This window comes from Nerophis lumbriciformis, linkage group LG20 (assembly GCF_033978685.3).
Source record: "Nerophis lumbriciformis linkage group LG20, RoL_Nlum_v2.1, whole genome shotgun sequence".
Classification (NCBI taxonomy): domain Eukaryota; kingdom Metazoa; phylum Chordata; class Actinopteri; order Syngnathiformes; family Syngnathidae; genus Nerophis; species Nerophis lumbriciformis.
Genome location: NC_084567.2, coordinates 16,592,275 through 16,611,517, shown reverse-complemented (window position 1 = coordinate 16,611,517; position 19,243 = coordinate 16,592,275). Strand labels below are relative to the sequence as shown.

The 19,243-nt window shown below is 38.8% G+C and overlaps 1 protein-coding gene across 1 annotated transcript in view; it reads left to right on the top strand.

Moving 5' to 3' along the window:
- adgrv1 (adhesion G protein-coupled receptor V1) overlaps positions 1–19,243 on the top strand; it is a 513,902-nt gene that overhangs the window by 81,259 nt on the left and 413,400 nt on the right. Inside the window, exon 10 of the mRNA XM_061980535.1 lies at positions 11,282–11,608. Within this exon, the coding sequence (XP_061836519.1) occupies positions 11,282–11,608 (327 nt within the window). The remainder of the gene's footprint in view (positions 1–11,281; positions 11,609–19,243) is intronic.

The window sequence follows — 19,243 nt, the reverse complement described above, 5'->3', positions numbered from 1 at the left end:
GATAAACACAAAATAGACAAAATTATACATGACAAACAGGAATGGCATCATTGAAACAAGGGCTGGGCGATATGGCCTTTTTTTAATATTGCGATATTTTAAGGCCATATTGCGATACATAATATATATCTCGATATTTTGCCTTAGCCTTGAATGAACACTTGATGCATATAATCACAGCAGTATGATGATTCTATGTGTTTTGATTGATTGATTGAGACTTTTATTAGTAGGTTGCAGAGTGAAATACATATTCCGTACAATTGACCACTAAATGGTAACACCCGAATAAGTTTTTCAACTTGTTTAAGTCGGGGTCCACTTAAATTGATTCATGATACAGATATATACTATCAGATATATACTATCATCATAATACAGTCATCACACAAGATAATCACATTGAATTATTTACATTATTTATAATCCAGGGTGTGGAGGGGGGTGCCGGATGTAAGTGTGAAAAAGACAGCCAAAAAAGTTTGATATGAGAATAAATCTAAAGTTAAAATATAGGGTAGAAATGCACCCATTTGCAGGAAATGTAGTCTTGATTTTAAAAATTTTCTTTCAAGGCTTGCATGTCTACATTAAAACATTCTTCTTCATACTGCATTAATATATGCTACTTTTAAACTTTCATGCAGAGATTTTTTTTAAATGTCTCAAAAAAAAATCAGTGTTGACAGATAGATTTTTGTGGACATGTTCCATAAATATTGATGTTAAAGATTTATTTTTTTGTGAATAAATGTTTGGAATTAAGTTCATGAATCCAGATGGATCTCTATTACAATCCCCAAAGAGGGCACTTTAAGTTGATGATTACTTCTATGTGTAGAAATCTTTATTTATAATTGAATCACTTGTTTATTTTTCAACAAGTTTTTAGTTATTTTTATATCTTTTTTCCAAATAGTTAAAGAAAGACCACAACATATGAGCAATATTTTACACTGTTATACAATTTAATAAATCAGAAACTGATGACATAGTGCTGTATTTTACTTCTTTATCTCTTTTTTTCAACCAAAAATGCTTTGTTCTGATTAGGGGGTACTTGAATTAAAACTTTTTTCACAGGGGGTACATCACTAAAAAAAGGTTGAGAACCACTGCCTTAGAGGGAGCGTTGCTCGCACGGCTGCGCTAGCATCACAGCTAACGTTAGCCATGCTGCTACCTCTCTGCTGGGAGAGGACGTATACGTATGTGACGTATGACGTGACAGTATGTGACGTATGACGTGACAGTATGTGACGTGTGTAAGAAGGTGCGCTTGCTGTCTGTGAGAAGGAGAGACAGGAAAAAGTGAGAAGAGCCTGTCCTGTAATGCCAGCAGCTAAAAGCAACTGCGTGAGAATTCACAGATGTAAGGATGTGTTGAAGATGTGCTGGAAAATGCGGAACGGAAATTACGGAGCAGCAGAAAAGTGGAATGTATTATTTAAATCGGTGCGTTGGAAAACACGGACCGGAGTTTTTTTTTAAACTGGATCTAGATCGGCATTTTCCCATGCCTTGCCGATACTCAATTTTTGGCAAATATCGGCAGCCGATCCGATCCAAATATCAGATCGGGACATCCCTAGTAGAGAGACACCTTTTGATACATGTTCATGCTCAGTGGGCCTCCTCATTAACATATAGCACTCAGCTGTTGTTTTCCTTTGTTTTTGCACGTTTTTAAAGGCTTAGTCATTTTGCTCTGTGGGTTTTGTTACGGTACAGGGTAGGGCTGGGCGATATGGCCTTTTTTTAATATCTCGATATTTTTAGGCCATGTCGCGATACACGATATATATCTCGATATTTTGCCTTAGCCTTGAATGAACACTTAATGCATATAATCACAGCAGTATGATGATTCTATGTGTCTACATTAAAACATTCTTCTTCATACTGCATTAATATATGCTACTTTTAAACTTTCATGCAGAGAGGGAAATCACAACTAAGTCAATTTACCAAAAGTGTATTTATTAAACTGTTATTAAGCAGTGACACAAACATTCATGTCATTTCCAAAACAGAAAGTGCAAGATTGTCAGAGACATTTTAAAACAAGATGTCACACAAGATATTTCAATAAGTGTCAAATAAAAATGAGCTGCATAATAGGAAATCAAATAGTGTTCGTCCTTTGCTATGTGGTAGGTTCCTACGGACGTTATCTCCTTATGTTGACTCTTTTTTTCATACGGTGTTGATGTGGAAATGTTTGCCTCGGCATTTTGTTGGTGTGGCACCGAACGGAGATGTTGACATGCAGAGTTTCAATAACTCTTCAGGTGACTTTTCAAATGATGCTACATATTAGCAGTAATGCTACTTTTTGTAGAAACGCTTTCGCCCCACACTTGACAAATTACGGTTGTCTGTTCGACATATTCCCACTTGAAGCCAAACCACCGCCAGACGATAGACCCCTGCTGTTTTTCTTGGGAATTAATTATTCCTTCATTTGTTACCAGATTCGCACCTTCTTTCTCTCGTCTTCCCACTAGCATCACAGCTAACTTTAGCCATGCTGCTACCTCTCTGCTCAAGGAGGGCGTATATGTATGTGACGTATGACGTATGTCGTGACAGTATGTGACGTGTGTAAGAAGGTGCGCTTGTCTGTCTGTGAGAAGGAGTGACAAGACAGAGTAAAAAGAGCCTGTAGTGTAATGCCCGCAGCTAAAAGCAACTGCGTGAGAACGTATAGTCGAATATCACGATATAGTCATTTTCTATATCGCACAGAGACAAACCCGCGATATATCGAGTATATCGATATATCGCCCAGCCCTAGTACAGGGAGAAGAAGACTGCACAGAATGCAGGATGTCGTTTTGGCTCTATATTTGTTATATATTAACAAAACTGTGGAGTGTGAAACTAATCCAAATGTGTGTGGTGTGCGACTATGTGTAGTGATTAGCTGTTGAGTGTTACCGGTAGTGTTGAGTGAGGTGCGGAAGTCCAAAAGGGCAAGGCAAGCTCGGAGGTCCGTGGGCAGGCGTGAGGTCAAGCGCAGGAGAGAGGCGTCAAAGGTCCGTGTCCAGGCAGGAGGTCCAGATCCAAAAGGGGCATCCAGGGAACCAGGGGAGACGAGACACACAGCTCGCAATCAGGGGACGGAGGAATGCTGCTGGAACGACACGACACAGGACTCAATGAGCACGACGGGGCAACAAACATAGAGAGAGAGAGAGAGCATAGAGTTTGACACGACTTGGCTCACTGTACGGAACAGGAAACTATGTTCTGGCCCGGAACGCAGGTCTGCTCTGGCTTAAGAAGCCCAGAGAGCTCATCAGCGACAGGTGTGTTAAGTGCTGACTGATTGATGATTTAATGCAGCCGCCTGCTGCAGCCGGAGTGGCACTCTCAGCAGAGCGCACAGATGAATGCGCATGGGATGTGCCCGGGCCGTGACAGGTTTCTCATTAATGTGGCAGATCAGATCCCAAATAACACGCGCTAAATAGTGTGTGCAAACTATAAAATTGTGCTCACAGTGGAACCTCAATTTACGAACTTACTGTTAATTCTGGACTATAAACCACTTTTCTTTTTTCTACACTTTGAACCCTGCGGCTTGAAAACGGTAAGGTTGTAACGGTATTGTAAATACCAGGGTATTTCAAAGTCTTCTCAATAATACCGTGACCTGTGATGGTATCTAAGAAAAATTTGGTGAGTGTAGTTTTTTTCTGCCGTTATAGCGCTGGCCGGATCTGCAGATGAAATATATCTCCCACAATCCTCTCTGCAGCGCGGGAACGCCAACGTCAACGCCGTAAACAGGAAGTGAAGGGTGTTTGTACTCGTCGTAGATAAAAGGAATTGTTTTTATGGACATTAAAGGGGAACTGCACTTTTTTTAGGAAATTTTGCCCATCCACAACCATTATGAGAGAGAGGAACACAATATAATAATGTAGTACAAATATGTATTTTGTACAACATTTACCCTATTTTGGTCATTTTAATCATCGCCAGACTTAATTCCTCGGCACATTTATTTCCGTTTCCATAGCAGCGCACTTCCGACTTCTGGCAGCAACTGTGTGTTCCTACATCCAGAAACAAAGGCGTATGTGTCTTCTAATCATGGCAGAGTCGGTAACAAACAACAAAGTCGACTATTTTTGGACAAATGAGAATTCACAACGTTTTATTTTTGAAGCTGAATATACTGAGGATGGATTATGATTTTGACATAAATGGAGTGCTTACCCAAATAAACCGGAAACAATGTCCCTGCCCAGCTGGACTAAACAGAGACGCTTTACATTGATCATGATACACACAGTACGCCATGCGTGTATAATGACAGACAACATACGCGTGTGGCTAGCTGTGTGCAAACAAAATATGAAATAATACATTACAGATACTGTTATTGCCGGAGGTCGCTCATCATTACGATAGTCAAAGTTTCGTATTTTAACACAAATTGGTTACTTGTGTCACACCAAGCTTTACATGTCTGCTGTTAAATGTTTGAAATGAATAAATACAGCTACACTTACATTTTAATATCACTCTTTTCTCTCCGTGTGGAAATGTAACAAAGCGTTGTTCCTTGCGGAGTTTCACCAAATATCAAGACTATATCAAGACAAACATAGATCATTTAAAAATACATAATTTCTGTACCAGTTATACTACATCCTCAAAGTATGTCTAGGTCAGGGGTCGGCAACCCAAAATGTTGAAAGAGCCATATTGGACCAAAAATTTAAAAATAAATCTGTCTGGAGCCGCAAAAAATGTAGAGCCTTACATAAGTGTTATAATGAAAGCAACACATGATGTAAGTGTCTGTATTAGCTATATTAGCCTACTATCAAATGACTGTGTCGCAGGCTCATGCAAATCTTCGTTGACAGAAATGTTGAAATGTAATATTTATTCTACACATTCTTACCACATTGGAAAACATTACTAAAATGGAGGCTTTTCAGAGGGTGTGATAACTCCTGGAAACTACAAATAAAATGACCTCAAAGCTACCTAAAATATGAGGCATATTGATGCATTTTGTACATACAGCTAGCATAAATAGCATGTTAGCATTGATGAGCTTGCAGTCATGCAGTGACCAAATATGTCTGATTAGCACTACACACAAGTCAATAACATCAACAAAGCTCACCTTTGTGGATTCACGCACAGCATAAAACGTTTGATGGACAAATAGAGACAGAGAAGGAGTGGCATAAAACACGTCTCTCTGTGGCAGCATCAAGGAAAGTTGTACATGTAAACAAACTACGGTGCGTTCAAGGACTTCCGAAATTAGGACAAAATGGCTCGCAGTGAAGCATGTTTAATGTAAACAGTGGGGTTTCTAACAATTAGGAAGGTTTGTGTCATGTTTGTCCTCCTACAGAAACCTTATTAAAACAAAAAATATATTTTACCCCCCATCATTTTCTTACATTTTTGAAAAAGCTCCAGGGAGCCACTAGGTCGGCGCTAAAGAGATGCTTGTGGCTCGAAAGCCGCGCGTTGCAGACCCTCAGTCTTGGTTAACACGAACATATCATATAACTTTTATACTTGATTTAGACTCCATCGGTTCTCCTTTCTTCTTCTACGGTGTTTTAAAAACTGCTTCCGGTTAAACTTGCTATAGGCCCTGCCCACAGGTGCACGCCCCTCTCGCTAAAACTCAGCCATTATTTTTATACCGTTAAAAAAAAGAAGCGATTCCGAAAAAGAAAACGTAAAAAAAGGGAAGCGATAATAAAAACCTTTGAAACACACAAAGACAATAAAAGTGTACAAAAATATGAATATTGGCATCGAAAACATTAAACCAAAAATATTGTTGCCAAAACTTGTTTCGGTGGCAATACAACTTTTTCTACAATGTCAATCATTTTTTTGGATACCAAAACTTCTGGCTCCATAGTGTCACTGATGTCATATTTATTTTTCTAATTTTATCGCGATCGACCGGAAAGGTCCCAAGGATGGACTGGTTGATCGCGATCAATGGGTCGGTGACCCCTGCCCTATGATGACCTTGACAAATCATAAGCAAAATTCCCCCCAAAAAGTGCAGTTCCCCTTTAACACACATCCCAACCTCAAAATTGGGTTACCGCCTGTGCATAAAGAGTGCAGAATTTACCGCCTAAGACCCAGGGCTTACTAAAAGAATCCCAACATAAGGTCTATCGCACAGAGCCATGAACCAGTTCTCGTGTACATACCAGGCGAAGTGTGGGTTTCCGGGACAGAACTGGGGGCCTCGTTAAGACATTCATGACTTCAGTTCGAGTTAATTAAAGAGGGTGGAAGTCTAAAGTTAGCTCAGGGATCTGGTTTACTACTTCCAGGCTTCCTTTCCTCTCTCGCCCTCACCTGGCCTGCTCACTTGGAACCAGCATTACATTGTAGAACCAGCATTACATTGTAGGTTTATTTGCCATTTGCCAAGATTTGAAATTGCATTTCTGGAAATGTCCCTAGTTTTAGGAGCTATATACTTATTTTTAGTCATTGACTTTACATCTTAATCCTAATTCTAGCATGAATAATTATATTCTCGTTTAAAAATTGAGAAGATCGCCATACAGCAATAGATGATATCTGTCTATTACTTGACCGCTTCTATGTTAGCCACCTCTCTTTCTTTATAATGTATATTTTCTGCTATCGACTCTCTATTTTATGCTGCAGCTGTTACATATACTGTAATATTGTACATGGTAATTGGGATTTGTTATATATTGTATATATTATATAAAAATAAAATATAAAATAATATATATTAATATGTATATATTATATACTGTATATTAGTGTTGTCCCGATACCAATATTTTGGTACTTTTCTAAATAAAAGGGAGCACAAAAAATTTCATTATTGGCTTAATTTTAACAAAAAAATCTTAGGGTACATTAAACATATGTTTCTTATTGCAAGTTTGTCCTTAAATAAAAATAGTGAACATACTAGACAACTTGTCTTTTAGTAGTAAGTAAACCTGAAGGCAGGTTTAGGTGATAAACTAGTTCCTCGTAAACATGCTTTATCAGTATGATGCAGTATCATACAGTACCGCGCTTCCAAAATCTGTGTACTTCAAAACTTACTCCTTACTCCATTGTGATTAAAATGTTGTATTTATTTATTTAATGTATCCTCAGTTAATGTTGAATGTATTTTTATCTATTGATTTTATAACAAAAAGTTCCAGTATTAAATGGTCCAAGTCTGTAATTTTGTTTTTGTTTAAAGAAAGATATGCATTTTTTTTAATTTCAGGCAATAAATATTTTCTGTCATAGACGCAAAAATAATGTTAAAAGTATTTTTTTTGATGATTTGTTGATCTATATTTAATTATTTGTTTTCTTTAATGTTAAAAAGGATACAACGTTATGGAAAGGTGTACTTACAACAATTTTATAGACAAATGATGCACACAATGTTAATGTTGAATTAGTGTTTTCTCATACCAATATTTTGGGACCGGTACTGGTACTAAAATTATTTCGATACTTTTCTAAATAAAGGGGACCACAAAAAAATTGCATTATTGGCTTTATTTTAACAAAAAAATCTTAGGGTACATTAAACATATGTTTCTTATTGCAAGTTTGTCCTTAAATAAAATAGTGAACATACTAGACAACTTGTCCTTTAGTAGTAAGTAAACAAACAAAGGCTCCTAATTAGTCTGCTGACATATGCAGTAACATATTGTGTCATTTATCTACCTATTATTTTGTCAACGTTATTAAGGACAAGTGGTAGAAAATGGATTATTAATCTACTTGTTCATTTACTGTTAATATCTACTTACTTTCTCTTTTAACATGTTCTATCTACACTTCTGTTAAAATGCAATAATCACTTATTCTTCTGTTGTTTGATACTTTACATTAGTTTTGGATGATACCACAAATTTGGGTATCAATCCGAGACCAAGTAGTTACAGGATCATACATTGGTCATATTCAAAGTCCCCATGTGTCCAGGGACGTATTTCCTGAGTTTATAAACATAATATAAAAAAATAAATAAAAAAAAAGATTTTGTGATGCTAAAAAATATTGATGTAATCATTGTAGTATCGACTATATACGCTCCTGTACTGGTATCATCACAGTGGATGTTAGGTGTAGATCCACCAATGGCGTTTGTTTATATTGTAGTGTCCCGGAAAAGTTGGTGCTGCAGGGAATTCTGGGAATTTGTTCTGTAGTGTTTATGTTGTGTTGCGGTGCAAATATTCTCCCAAAATGTGTTTGTCATTGTTGTTCAGTGTGGTTTCACTATATGCCACATGTTTATGACAGTGTTAGCGTTGCTCATACAGCCACCCTTAGTGTGACATGTATGGCTGTTGACTAAGTATGCCTTTCATGCGCTTGAGCGTAGAGTGTTCAAAGACAAGATGATCGTTATAATGATTCATGATCGTGCATAGTCAAATCTTGTTTTCACTTTGTCTTTGATAGACTAACGTCAACACGTCCATTATCATGATTCCAATTTGCCGCGGATTGGCCGCTTGCTAGCCAGTCATGTGTTAGATCACTTCTTCCTGAGGGTGTTTCAGTGTTATAACAGCACCTTTATCTATTAAGCCAAAATTGGCAAACATGCTTGTGCTACATGACACGACGTAGGGGACCGGTACTTTTAAAGGCGGTATAGTACTGAATATGACTCATTAATATCGCGGTACGATACTAATACCGGTATACCGGATACAACCCTACTGTATATATAATATGTAAATATTACATGTGTGTTATATTTTATATTGCTACTACGGTACATTTTTAGTCTACTTTATACCTGCATTATCCTTTCCAACCTTTGTAACTGAGCTACTGTGTGGAACTATTTCCCTTGTGAATCAATAAAGTTTGTCTAAGTCTAAGATAACTATTCAAACAAGATTTTTTGCTTTCCCCCCCCACATAGAACATCTTGTTTAAAGGTTCTGCAACATACAAGGATGCTTAATTTAAGAATTATGCTTGTTTTCAGAATAAAACACACATTTTGATCTTAAAAGTCCTGCCTTTTTCTAGATATGCACATTTTTATTTAGGACGTCTTATCAAGTAAAATGAACTAGCTGCATGTACAGATCATTTCGCCAGTTTCTAGTCTTTTTATCTTATACACGATATTGCCAAAAGTATTTGGCCACCTGCCTTGACTCACATATGAACTTGAAGTGCCATCCCATTCCTATCCTGGAGCATTCAAAGTTCCTTTTACTGGAACTACCGGTAAGTGGCCAAGCCCATCTCCTGAAAAACAACCCCACACCATAATTCCTCCTCCACCAAATGTCACACTCTGCACAATGCAGTCCAAAATGTAGCGTTCTCCTGGCAACCTCCAAACCCAGACTCGTCCATCAGATTGCCAGATGGAAAAGCGTGATTGACCACTCCATAGAAGGCGTCTCCACTGCTCTAGAATCCAGTGGTGACGTGCTTTACACCACTGCATCCCACGCTTTGCTTTGGACTTGATGATGTATGGCTTAGATGCAGCTGCTCGGCCATGGAAACCCATTCCATGAATCTCTCTGCGTACTGTACGTGGGCTAATTGGAAGTTCACATGAAGTTTGGAGCTCTGTAGCAACTGACTGTGCAGAAAGTCTTTGCACGATGCCATGGGTGTCAAACTCTGGCCCGCGGGCCAAATTTGGCCCCCCGTGTAATTTCACTTGGCCCGTGAGGTGATATCAAATTAACACTAGAGCTGGCCCGCCGATTATATACAGCGGCGGTGCCGCGGTTCACCGCTAATTCTCATACTTGCCAAACCTCCCGGGAGACTACCAAATTTCAGTGCCCCTCTCGAGAATTGTAACGTCCCCTTTTCGTCCAGTCCAACGAGTGCTGGCCCAGTTACATAAAATGTGCGGTTATGGCACGCACACAGAAGTGAATGCAACGCATACTTGATCTTCAGCGTTACAGGTTACACTGAGGGACGCTACAAGGTGTGTGTGTGGGTGGGGGGTCCCGGAAGAGTTAGTGCTACAAAGGGTTCTGGGTATTTGTTCTGTTGTGTTTATGTTGTGTTACTGTGCGGATGTTCTCCCAAAATGTGTTTGTCATTCTTGTTTGGTGTGGATTCACAGTGTGGCGTATATTTCTAACAATGTTAAAGTTGCTTATACGGCCACTCTCAGTGTAAACTGTATCGCTGTTGATGAACTATGCTTTGCATTTACGTGTGTGTGCGTACAGGAGCCGCTCATATCTTGTGACTGGGCAGGCACGTTGTTAGAAGGGATGAAAAGCGGACGTGACGTCAGCTCGTAGAGGACGTTAAAAGCAGTGCCTTTAGGGCACGCCCCCAAGACTGTGGAACACGAGAAATAATGACTGAAGAACACCTTCGTTCGATAATGAGGGTTGCCTCAGCTCAAAGCCTGAGCCCCGACATTAATGAACTAGCATCCAAGAAAAGATGGCAGGTATCTGGCTTGGGCACATCAGATTAGTGTGTTGCAAACTGAGCAGTTTAAAGTCCTGAATGGTTGGTTTATTCATTATTTTATTTTCAAATGTATTAGCCTGTGGAAAAAGTTCATGTTGATATTTACCTCAGAAGGCTGCAAATATAAAAGAGGCATTCAATTTGTATTTAAATTGTATTTGATATGCCATTGATATTTTTTTAATTATTATTATTATTATTTGAAACTCGATTTTGCATGTCACTATAAAGTTATATAAGCCTTGCTTGTTCAATATTTAATGCAAAACTTGTTTGGGTCCCTATCAAAAAGGTTAATTTGTTCAACCTTGGCCCGCGGTTTTGTTCAGTTTTAAACTCTGTATTTGAGTTTGACACCCCTGCCCTATGCGCTTCAGCATCTGCTGACCCCTCTCTGTCAGTTTACGTGGCCTACCACTTGGTGGCTTAGTTGCTGTTGTTCCCAAACTCTTCCATTTTCTTATAATAAAGCCGACAGTTGACTTTGGAATATTTACGAGCGAGGACATTTCACGACTGGATTTGTTGCACAGGTGGCATCCTATGACAGTTCCACGCTGGAAATCACTGAGAGCGGCCCATTCTTTCACAAATGTTTGTAGAAACAGTCTCCATGCCTAAGTGCTTGATTTTATACACCTGTGGCCGGGCCAAGTGATTAGGTGATTTGGATGGGTGGCCAAATACCTTTGGCAATATAGTGTATTTGAGCTAGCTGCTATCAAGTTTGTGAATATTTTGGATCTTTAGCCAAAAAGACACATTTTATTGATTTTCCCCACTCTTCCTCCAGGTGGTGTTTTACATCCAGGACAGTGATGACGTCTACGGGGTCTTCGGCTTCGACTCAGGAAGAGAGCAAAGCATCCAAAGCCAGCCCGCAGGCCGTTTCTTGTCACTCCACTTCCTGCGGGAAGGCGGCACGCTGGGCCAAGTGTCAATGAGTCTCACAGCCCTCTACATTCCCGCCGGTCCAGTAGACCCCGTGCTGGCACTAGACCAGGTTCTGAATACGAGCAGGGCTGTGAGTGTCGTCTTCTCTGGTGAACGTGTGGCCCGTGTCGTTGTGCCGATCAGGAACGACGCTTTTCTGCAGAACGGAGCTCATTTCTTTATACAGGTAACGTTCAGCAAGTGTCCTTATTGACACTTCTTGCAAATCAGAGCCATTTAAAGTGTTATGCACCAGTGAGGGTTTTTAGCATGGCACTTAGATCTGTTGTCATGGAAACCTCCCCACAATTCATCCTAATTTTAAAAAAATGCATGCATTTTTCTATTACATAAGGCAGTGCTTCTTTATTATTTTCTGTCATGACCCATGTGAGGGACAGAAATTTTCTCGCGAACCCCCTGATTTGAATACGTATTAGGAACTTGATCATTTGTACAACACACTGTATTTATATAATTACCATATCATCAACATAGATGAATAAACTGAGCTGAAATAACGTCCGCAACAACTTAAACCAATTTCCATGTTGAGTTTATTAAGTCAGTGTGTAACATTTAAGCCAGGGGTGTCCAAACTTTTTCCACAGAGGGCCACACACTAAAAAACAAAAACAAAGAATGCAGGGGCCATTTTGATATTTTTTCATTTTCAAAACAATATATAGATTTTTTTTCTACCATTGGGGCTCTCCTCAAGTTGGGTTAACGTTAAAGGTGCCGGGGACACAAAAGTCATAAAAGTTTTAAAAGTAAGTTCTATGTTATTTATTTGTTTATTTTTTCATTTTCAACACCACACAACAAATATCTACTTCAACTTCAGATCTGTTCGTTTATATAAAGTCAATCAATCAATCAATCAACGTTTATTTATATAGCCCTAAATCACAAGTGTCTCAAAGGGCTCCACAAGCCACAACGACATCCTCGGTTCAGAGCCCACATAAGGGCAAGGAAAAACTCACAACCCAGTGGGATGTCAATATGAATGACTATGAGGAACCTTGGAGAGGACCGCAGATGTGGGTGACCCCGCCCCTCTCTAGGGGAGACCGGATGCAATGGACGTCGAGTGGGTCTAGCATAATATTGTGAAAGTCCAGTCCATAGTGGATCTAACATAATAGTGAGAGTCCAGTCCATAGTGGATCTAACATAATAGTGAGAGTCCAGTCCATAGTGGGGCCAGCAGGAGACCATCTCGAGCGGAGATGTCCCTAACCGATGCACAGGCGAGCGGTCCACCCCGGGTCCCGACTCTGGACACCCAGCACTTCATCCATGGCCACCGGACCTGTGCCCCCCCTTCCACAAGGGGGAGGGGGGGCAGAAAAGAAAAGAAACGGCAGATCAACTGGTCTAAAAAGGGGGTATTTTTAAAGGCTAGAGTATACAAATGAGTTTTAAGATGGAACTTAAATGCTTCTACTGAGGTAGCATCTCTAACTGTTACAGGGAGGGCATTCCAGAATACTGGAGCACGAATAGAAAACGCTCTATAGCCCGCAGACTTTTTTTGTGCTCTGGGAATCACTAATAAGCCGGAGTTCTTTGAACGCAGATTTCTTGCCGGGACATATGGCACAATACAATCGGCAAGATAGGATGGAGCTAGACCGTGTAGTATTTTATACGCAAGTAGTAAAACCTTAAAATCACATCTTAAGTGCACAGGAAGCCAGTGCAGGTGAGCCAGTATAGGTATATGTATATATGTATATAAAGGTATATACAGTATAGACGTAATATGATCAAACTTTTTTGTTCTTGTCAAAAGTCTAGCAGCCGCATTTTGTACTAACTGTAATCTTTTAATGCTAGACATAGGGAGACCTGAAAATAATACGTTACGTAAAAAAAAAAAAATGTTTTATGCCCTTTTTGTCAAAGAAAACTCTTGTTTATGAAGACAAAAATGCAAAAAAAAAAAGTCCCCCAAAAAGCAAAGTAGAATATTTGATATGGACCAGTTGGAACATTTAATAGGTCAATAATTAATAACATTTTTTGTTTCAATACATGATTATTTTTTAAGCAATGACAGGTTTAAAAAAAAAATCACATTAGAGGTTTTGGCGATCTAAATGGCCTCACTTTTAAAAATGTGTAATATTGTTAAAAAAATGTTTTACTTTCAATGCTCATTTAAAAAAATGTTTTCTTTGTTTTATGCCCTTTTGTTATGCCCTTATATGGCAAACACACATTTTCCCCCCAAATATTTCAAAGTGGCATATTTGATGTGATGTAATCAGAGCCTTGAATGAGTCAATAATTTGTAACAACATTGATTTTGATTATTTTTAATTTTGTTTTAGCAATAATAATAAAGACAAAAAAACAGCTTGCATGGCAGTTTAGTGTTATTAGTGTCAATTAGTGTCAACGTTTTCTTGTTACGTTTCAGCTGTTTGCTCTTTTATTTCACTTATGTTATTTTTGATATTTTTTGCCAAAAAAAAATAGCTTTGGACACCCTTGATTTAAATAATAGTGCTCAGTCTGTGAAATTCGTAATACACAGAGAATGGCAAATGATTCTGTGGCTTGTGCATTTTTATATAACTTATACAGCAACATTGAAACACACAAAAAAAATGTAAACATTGCTTACCTGTTAGTTTTATAGGCGTATTCCTTTTTTTTTAAAATAATTAATTAATTTTTTTTTTTTTTTACAACATTTGCAGCAATATTGCTTATATTGTAGTTTATCAGAATGGATTAAAGTGCATATTTGCATTTACTTCCCATGAACATATAGTCCATGGGTCCTTAACCTTTTTGACCTCAGGGCCCAATGTTTCAACTATAGAGGGGCCCGCTTCCCACACAAATGTTAATTAGTCATCTTATGCTTGATTTTAACCGTATCCAATGAATATATGTAATCTACATACAGGATAAACTTTGTCAAATGGTATGAAACAATGTGTTAATCACACATATTATTATCTAGGCTTAGGCTAGGCTGATTACAAAAATAATAATAATCAAATACACTAAAAAGAAGGGCCTCCTAAAAACTGATGAAAATGTGGTGTACATACCAGAAGATCTCCATCAATTAAGTGAGAGAAGGACGGAATTCTCTATTAATCTGACCCAAGGCTGTGAAAAAAGATCAAACTGTAGCAATTCCCTGTATGGGCTAAAATAAATAAATTTTAGCTACCGGTAAATTAATAATAAGTACTAATAGCATGTGTTTTAAATAAACTGTCGATAAAATTCAAGTGCAAATGAAAATACAGCGTTACCACTTTAGTCATAATTTTTGCGCCTCTATGACTTTAGCGCCCGACTTCTTCTGTTTGTTCGATGTTGTCATCACTGTCACAAGTAGTGCAAAAGTGAATTACAACTGAGTACCGCTGAGGCTGAGAAACATTGTTTGGCGGCCCAACAATTGACTGCGGCCCTATGGTTAAGAAAGACTGATTTAGTCCATCCAGGAAACAATAAACAAAGCCTGAAACATTTGAACTACTATACATCAAGTTGAACATTTGTATGAAACACTATTTACTTTTACTAATTACTTCAAACTTATTTTACAGCATTTGCAAAAGGGACAAGCGGTAGAAAATGGATGGATGGATGTTTCTTTTTTATCAACAAATTGTACTTCAATGCAATTTGCCATCACTGCCCGGTTCACAAAAAATCTCCAACAACAAAGGAAATGATTCTGCTTGTATTTAGTGGCTGCTATGAGCCCTTTTTGCACTGCACATCCTTTCAAATCTGTGTTTTAAACTTGATATTGCTCTTAACTCTTGCTAAATGTTAAGATGGGATCTGTACTTTGTTTTTCTGCAACAACAGTAGCAAAAAACCTCTCACAGGGATTGGATGTAGCAAAAGGTAGTAAAATGGCATAAAACAGGAGTTCTTCACCTTTTTCACCTGGGGGCCCTACTTTTCTAATACAAAGGGCACCGGGGCCCACTCAAATATTGACACTGAATCAGGAATCTTGCTCTTGATTTCAATCGTATCCAACTATCATGTGAATATTAAGAGGATAAACCTTGTCAAATGATATGAAAGCATGTGAAGATTATTATCAAGGGTTAGGTCAGGCTGATTACAAAAATAAATACTTACCAAATATACAGCAAAGAAAGGGAAATTACATAGCACTAAATTAGAAAGAACAAACTAACTAAATTGATAATGGATAATAATATAAATGTTTCTTAGACTCTCAATAAAATTAAAGTGCAAATGAAAATACAGCTTCACCACTTTAGTTATAATTTTTTTAGAAATATATATGTATTTTTTATTTAAAAAATATATGTATATTGATATGTAAAGAATATACATGTATATTCTTTTTACATATAAAAAAATAAATAAATAAAAATATATATATATATGAAAATATATATATATATATATATATATATATATGAAGAAAAAAAAAATATATATATATGTATATATATATATATATATATACTGTATATGGATTGTATTATTAAAATTATATATATATATATATATATATATATATATATATATATACATATATATATATATATGTATATGTATATGTATATATATATGTATATATTTATATATATGTACATATTTATTTTTATATATGTATATATTTATATGTATTTTCTTATGTATTTATTTATTTTTATTTGGATTCACTTTTTGGGGTTTCAGCTATAGTGGTATAATTTTGTACTCACATTTTTATGTCCTCATTTTTATTGTAGGTTTATTTATACTTTTTATATCATTATTGCATTTTATTATTTCTTATTGTTTGTGGTTATTTTTTTTCTATATTGTTAAAATGCTACACATTTTTTTAGGTGAGGGGAAATTCAAACTAGTGATGTCACTGCCAAACCTTAAGGAATGATTACGATGAAAACACAACCAAAAATGTAATTTTATTGCCAATATTTCCGAATAATTCCCACCAATAGAGTAGTGTTTGTGTAAATTAAATTCTTCTGATCAACATCTTATCGGATAAATTACACAAGTACATTTCCCTGAGGAGAAAATAAACACTTTAAAATACTAATTATAAAAACTCTTTAAATTTGAACGGCTCCTCAAAATACGGCTCTCTTAAAAGAGCTTAAATCACATTTTAACTGGTTCTTAAACTGTTCGTAAATAGAAAGGCTTGTTTATTGAAGCAAAGAAACGATGTAAAGATTAATAATAGATTCTAGCCTTGATGAAAATCCATATGTTGGTAAAAGTCTGTATACTTTGAACTTAATATAAAATGTTATACAGTACTGTATAAAACAAACAGAACAGAGGGGTGATGGATCATATTTATATTAAATACCAAAGTCGAAAAACAACCAAAGCTGAAATTTCTCTCTTCCTGTGCAGCTGCCCCCCACACACTTCTTCTTCTTCTTCTTCTTCTTAAGGTTGTCCATCGTATCCGATGACGACAATCCATCTCTATATTTTGTGAGTCCTTATGTGGCTGAATAGTCCAATCCGTGATCCACATGATCTGCCGCAAACAGAGCAGGTGAAGGCACTGACTGGGGGTGCAGGTGTGGCAATGGCTTCATGCCTTCTTTGACGCTTTCTGGCTCGTTGACCACTTAGGTCCTCCTCAAGCTTATGAACTCCTTGTTGGAGGAGCTGCCGCCAGGTGGAACGTTGGGCTGCAGTGTCCTCCAGCTGGGTCGGGTTCAGGCCGCATTTCTTCATGACAGTCTTCATTTGATCTTTATAACGCTTTTTTGGGCCTCCTGCCAAGCGGTGACCAAGATGAAGCTGACCATAAAGCACCTTGCGTGGTAAGCGTTCTTCTGGCATCCTGATAACGTGGCCTAGCCAGCGAAGTTGGTGCTGGGTGACTGTAGCCTCCACACTGGTGCAGTTGGTCTTGCAGAGTATTTCAGTGTGGGGGACTCTGTCCTTCCAGGATATCCCCAGGATGCATTGTAAGCACCTGATGTGGAAGGCCTCCAGCATCCTGAGGTGGCGGCTGTACAGGGTCCACGCTTCACAGCTGTAGAGGAGGGTCGTCATGACCACAGCTAAATAGACCGCTACTTTGGTATGTAGCTTAAGGTCTTTGTTCTGGAAGACCCTTCCCCTGAGTCTGCCAAAAGATGCTGACGCCTGCTTGATCCGGTTTTGAACCTCCCTGTCGATACTGCAATCGTCAGAGAGAAAGCTGCCAAGGTATTTGAAAGAGTCCACTACTGCTAGTGGTTTATTGTCGATGGTGAAGGTTGGTGGATGAGGTGGAGGAGTGGATGCCCACTGGCATATTACCTCGGTTTTTGCCACGTTGACAGAGAGGCCCAGTCTGCCATAAGCACTTGCAGCGGCTGAGAGGGTAGATTGCAGCGCTTCCGGTGTGTGGGCCACAACTGCGCAGTCATCTGCGTATTGGAGTTCAATGACTTGCACTGGTGTGACTTTTGTGACTGCTTGGAGCCTCCGGATGTTACACAGGTTCCCGTCAAGTCGGAAGTCGACGGTAACGCCACTGCCCTTCTTGATCCTCTCATGAAGCAGCAGTGTCACACACAGGAGGAAGATATTGAACAAGACTGGAGTAAGAACACATCTCTGGCGTACACCGGTGCACACCTTAAAGGGTTCTGATTCCTGGCCACCAATAGTCACACGTGACATCATCCCTTCATGGAATTGCCTTAGGATGTTGACAAACTTCTGTGGGCATCCGAACTTCAGGAGGATATTCCAGAGAAGCTCCCTGTTGACGGTGTCAAAAGCCTTCGACAGATCAATGAAAGCAACAAAGAGGTCCTGGTGCTGCTCCCTACACTTCTCCTGAAGCTGCCGTGTTGTGAACACCATGTCCACAGTGCTCCTGTTCTTCCTGAAACCACATTGTGACTCTGGCAACAGGTTTTCCGTGATGTTGTTCACCAGCCTGTGTAGCATGACTTTAGCCAGGACTTTACCAGCAACAGCCAGAAGTGAAATGCCACGACTGTTGCCACAGAGGGACTTGTCCCCCTTGCCTTTGTAGATGGTGATAATATTGGCATCTCTCCACTGCTGAGGGACAGTTTCATGCTTCCACACTTTGCTGATGACAAGGAAAAGGGCACGGATGGAAAGGTAGCCTCCTTGCTTGAAGATCTCTGCAGGGATGCTGTCAGGACCAGGGGTCTTGTTGTCTTTCAGAGATCTTATCGCACTCTTAACCTCTCCAAAGGTTGGTGGAAGGTCAAGGTCATGGATGGTTGGGTAATCAGGTAGTTCCTCCAGAACTGAGGGGTCTGTTGGGGCGGGCTGATTTAGCAGAGTTTCAAAATGTTCTGCCCATCTTTTGGTGATGAGCTTCTGGTCTTTTATGAGGGTTGTACCATCGTTAGACTTTAGCGGGGAGACAGCGCAGTTTCTTGGGCCGTAGATGGTTTTCATTGCATCGTAAAAGTTGTGCATATCATTTTTGTTAGCATGAGATTGTATTTCAGCTGCCTTTGATATCCACCACTTATTCTTCAGGGCACGTAATTTTGACTGCACCTCCCTTCTGGATGTTTGCCATTGCTGTCGGAGCACAGCTGAAGTGGGGTTGTTGAGTACAGCATTGTGTGCTGTGTGCATGTGTTTGAGCATGGTGGTTATTGTGGCTGTGTTGTCATCAAACCAGTCCTGATGCTTTCTGCGCTTATAGCCAATGGATTGGGATGCTGCCTCATAGAGCCTGGAGCTGATAGAGGTCCATTTGTCGTCAATGGAGTTATCACTCTCCAGAATATGCTCGATGTCTTCCAGGTTTTTGGCCAGAAAGAGACGGAGATTGTCCCGA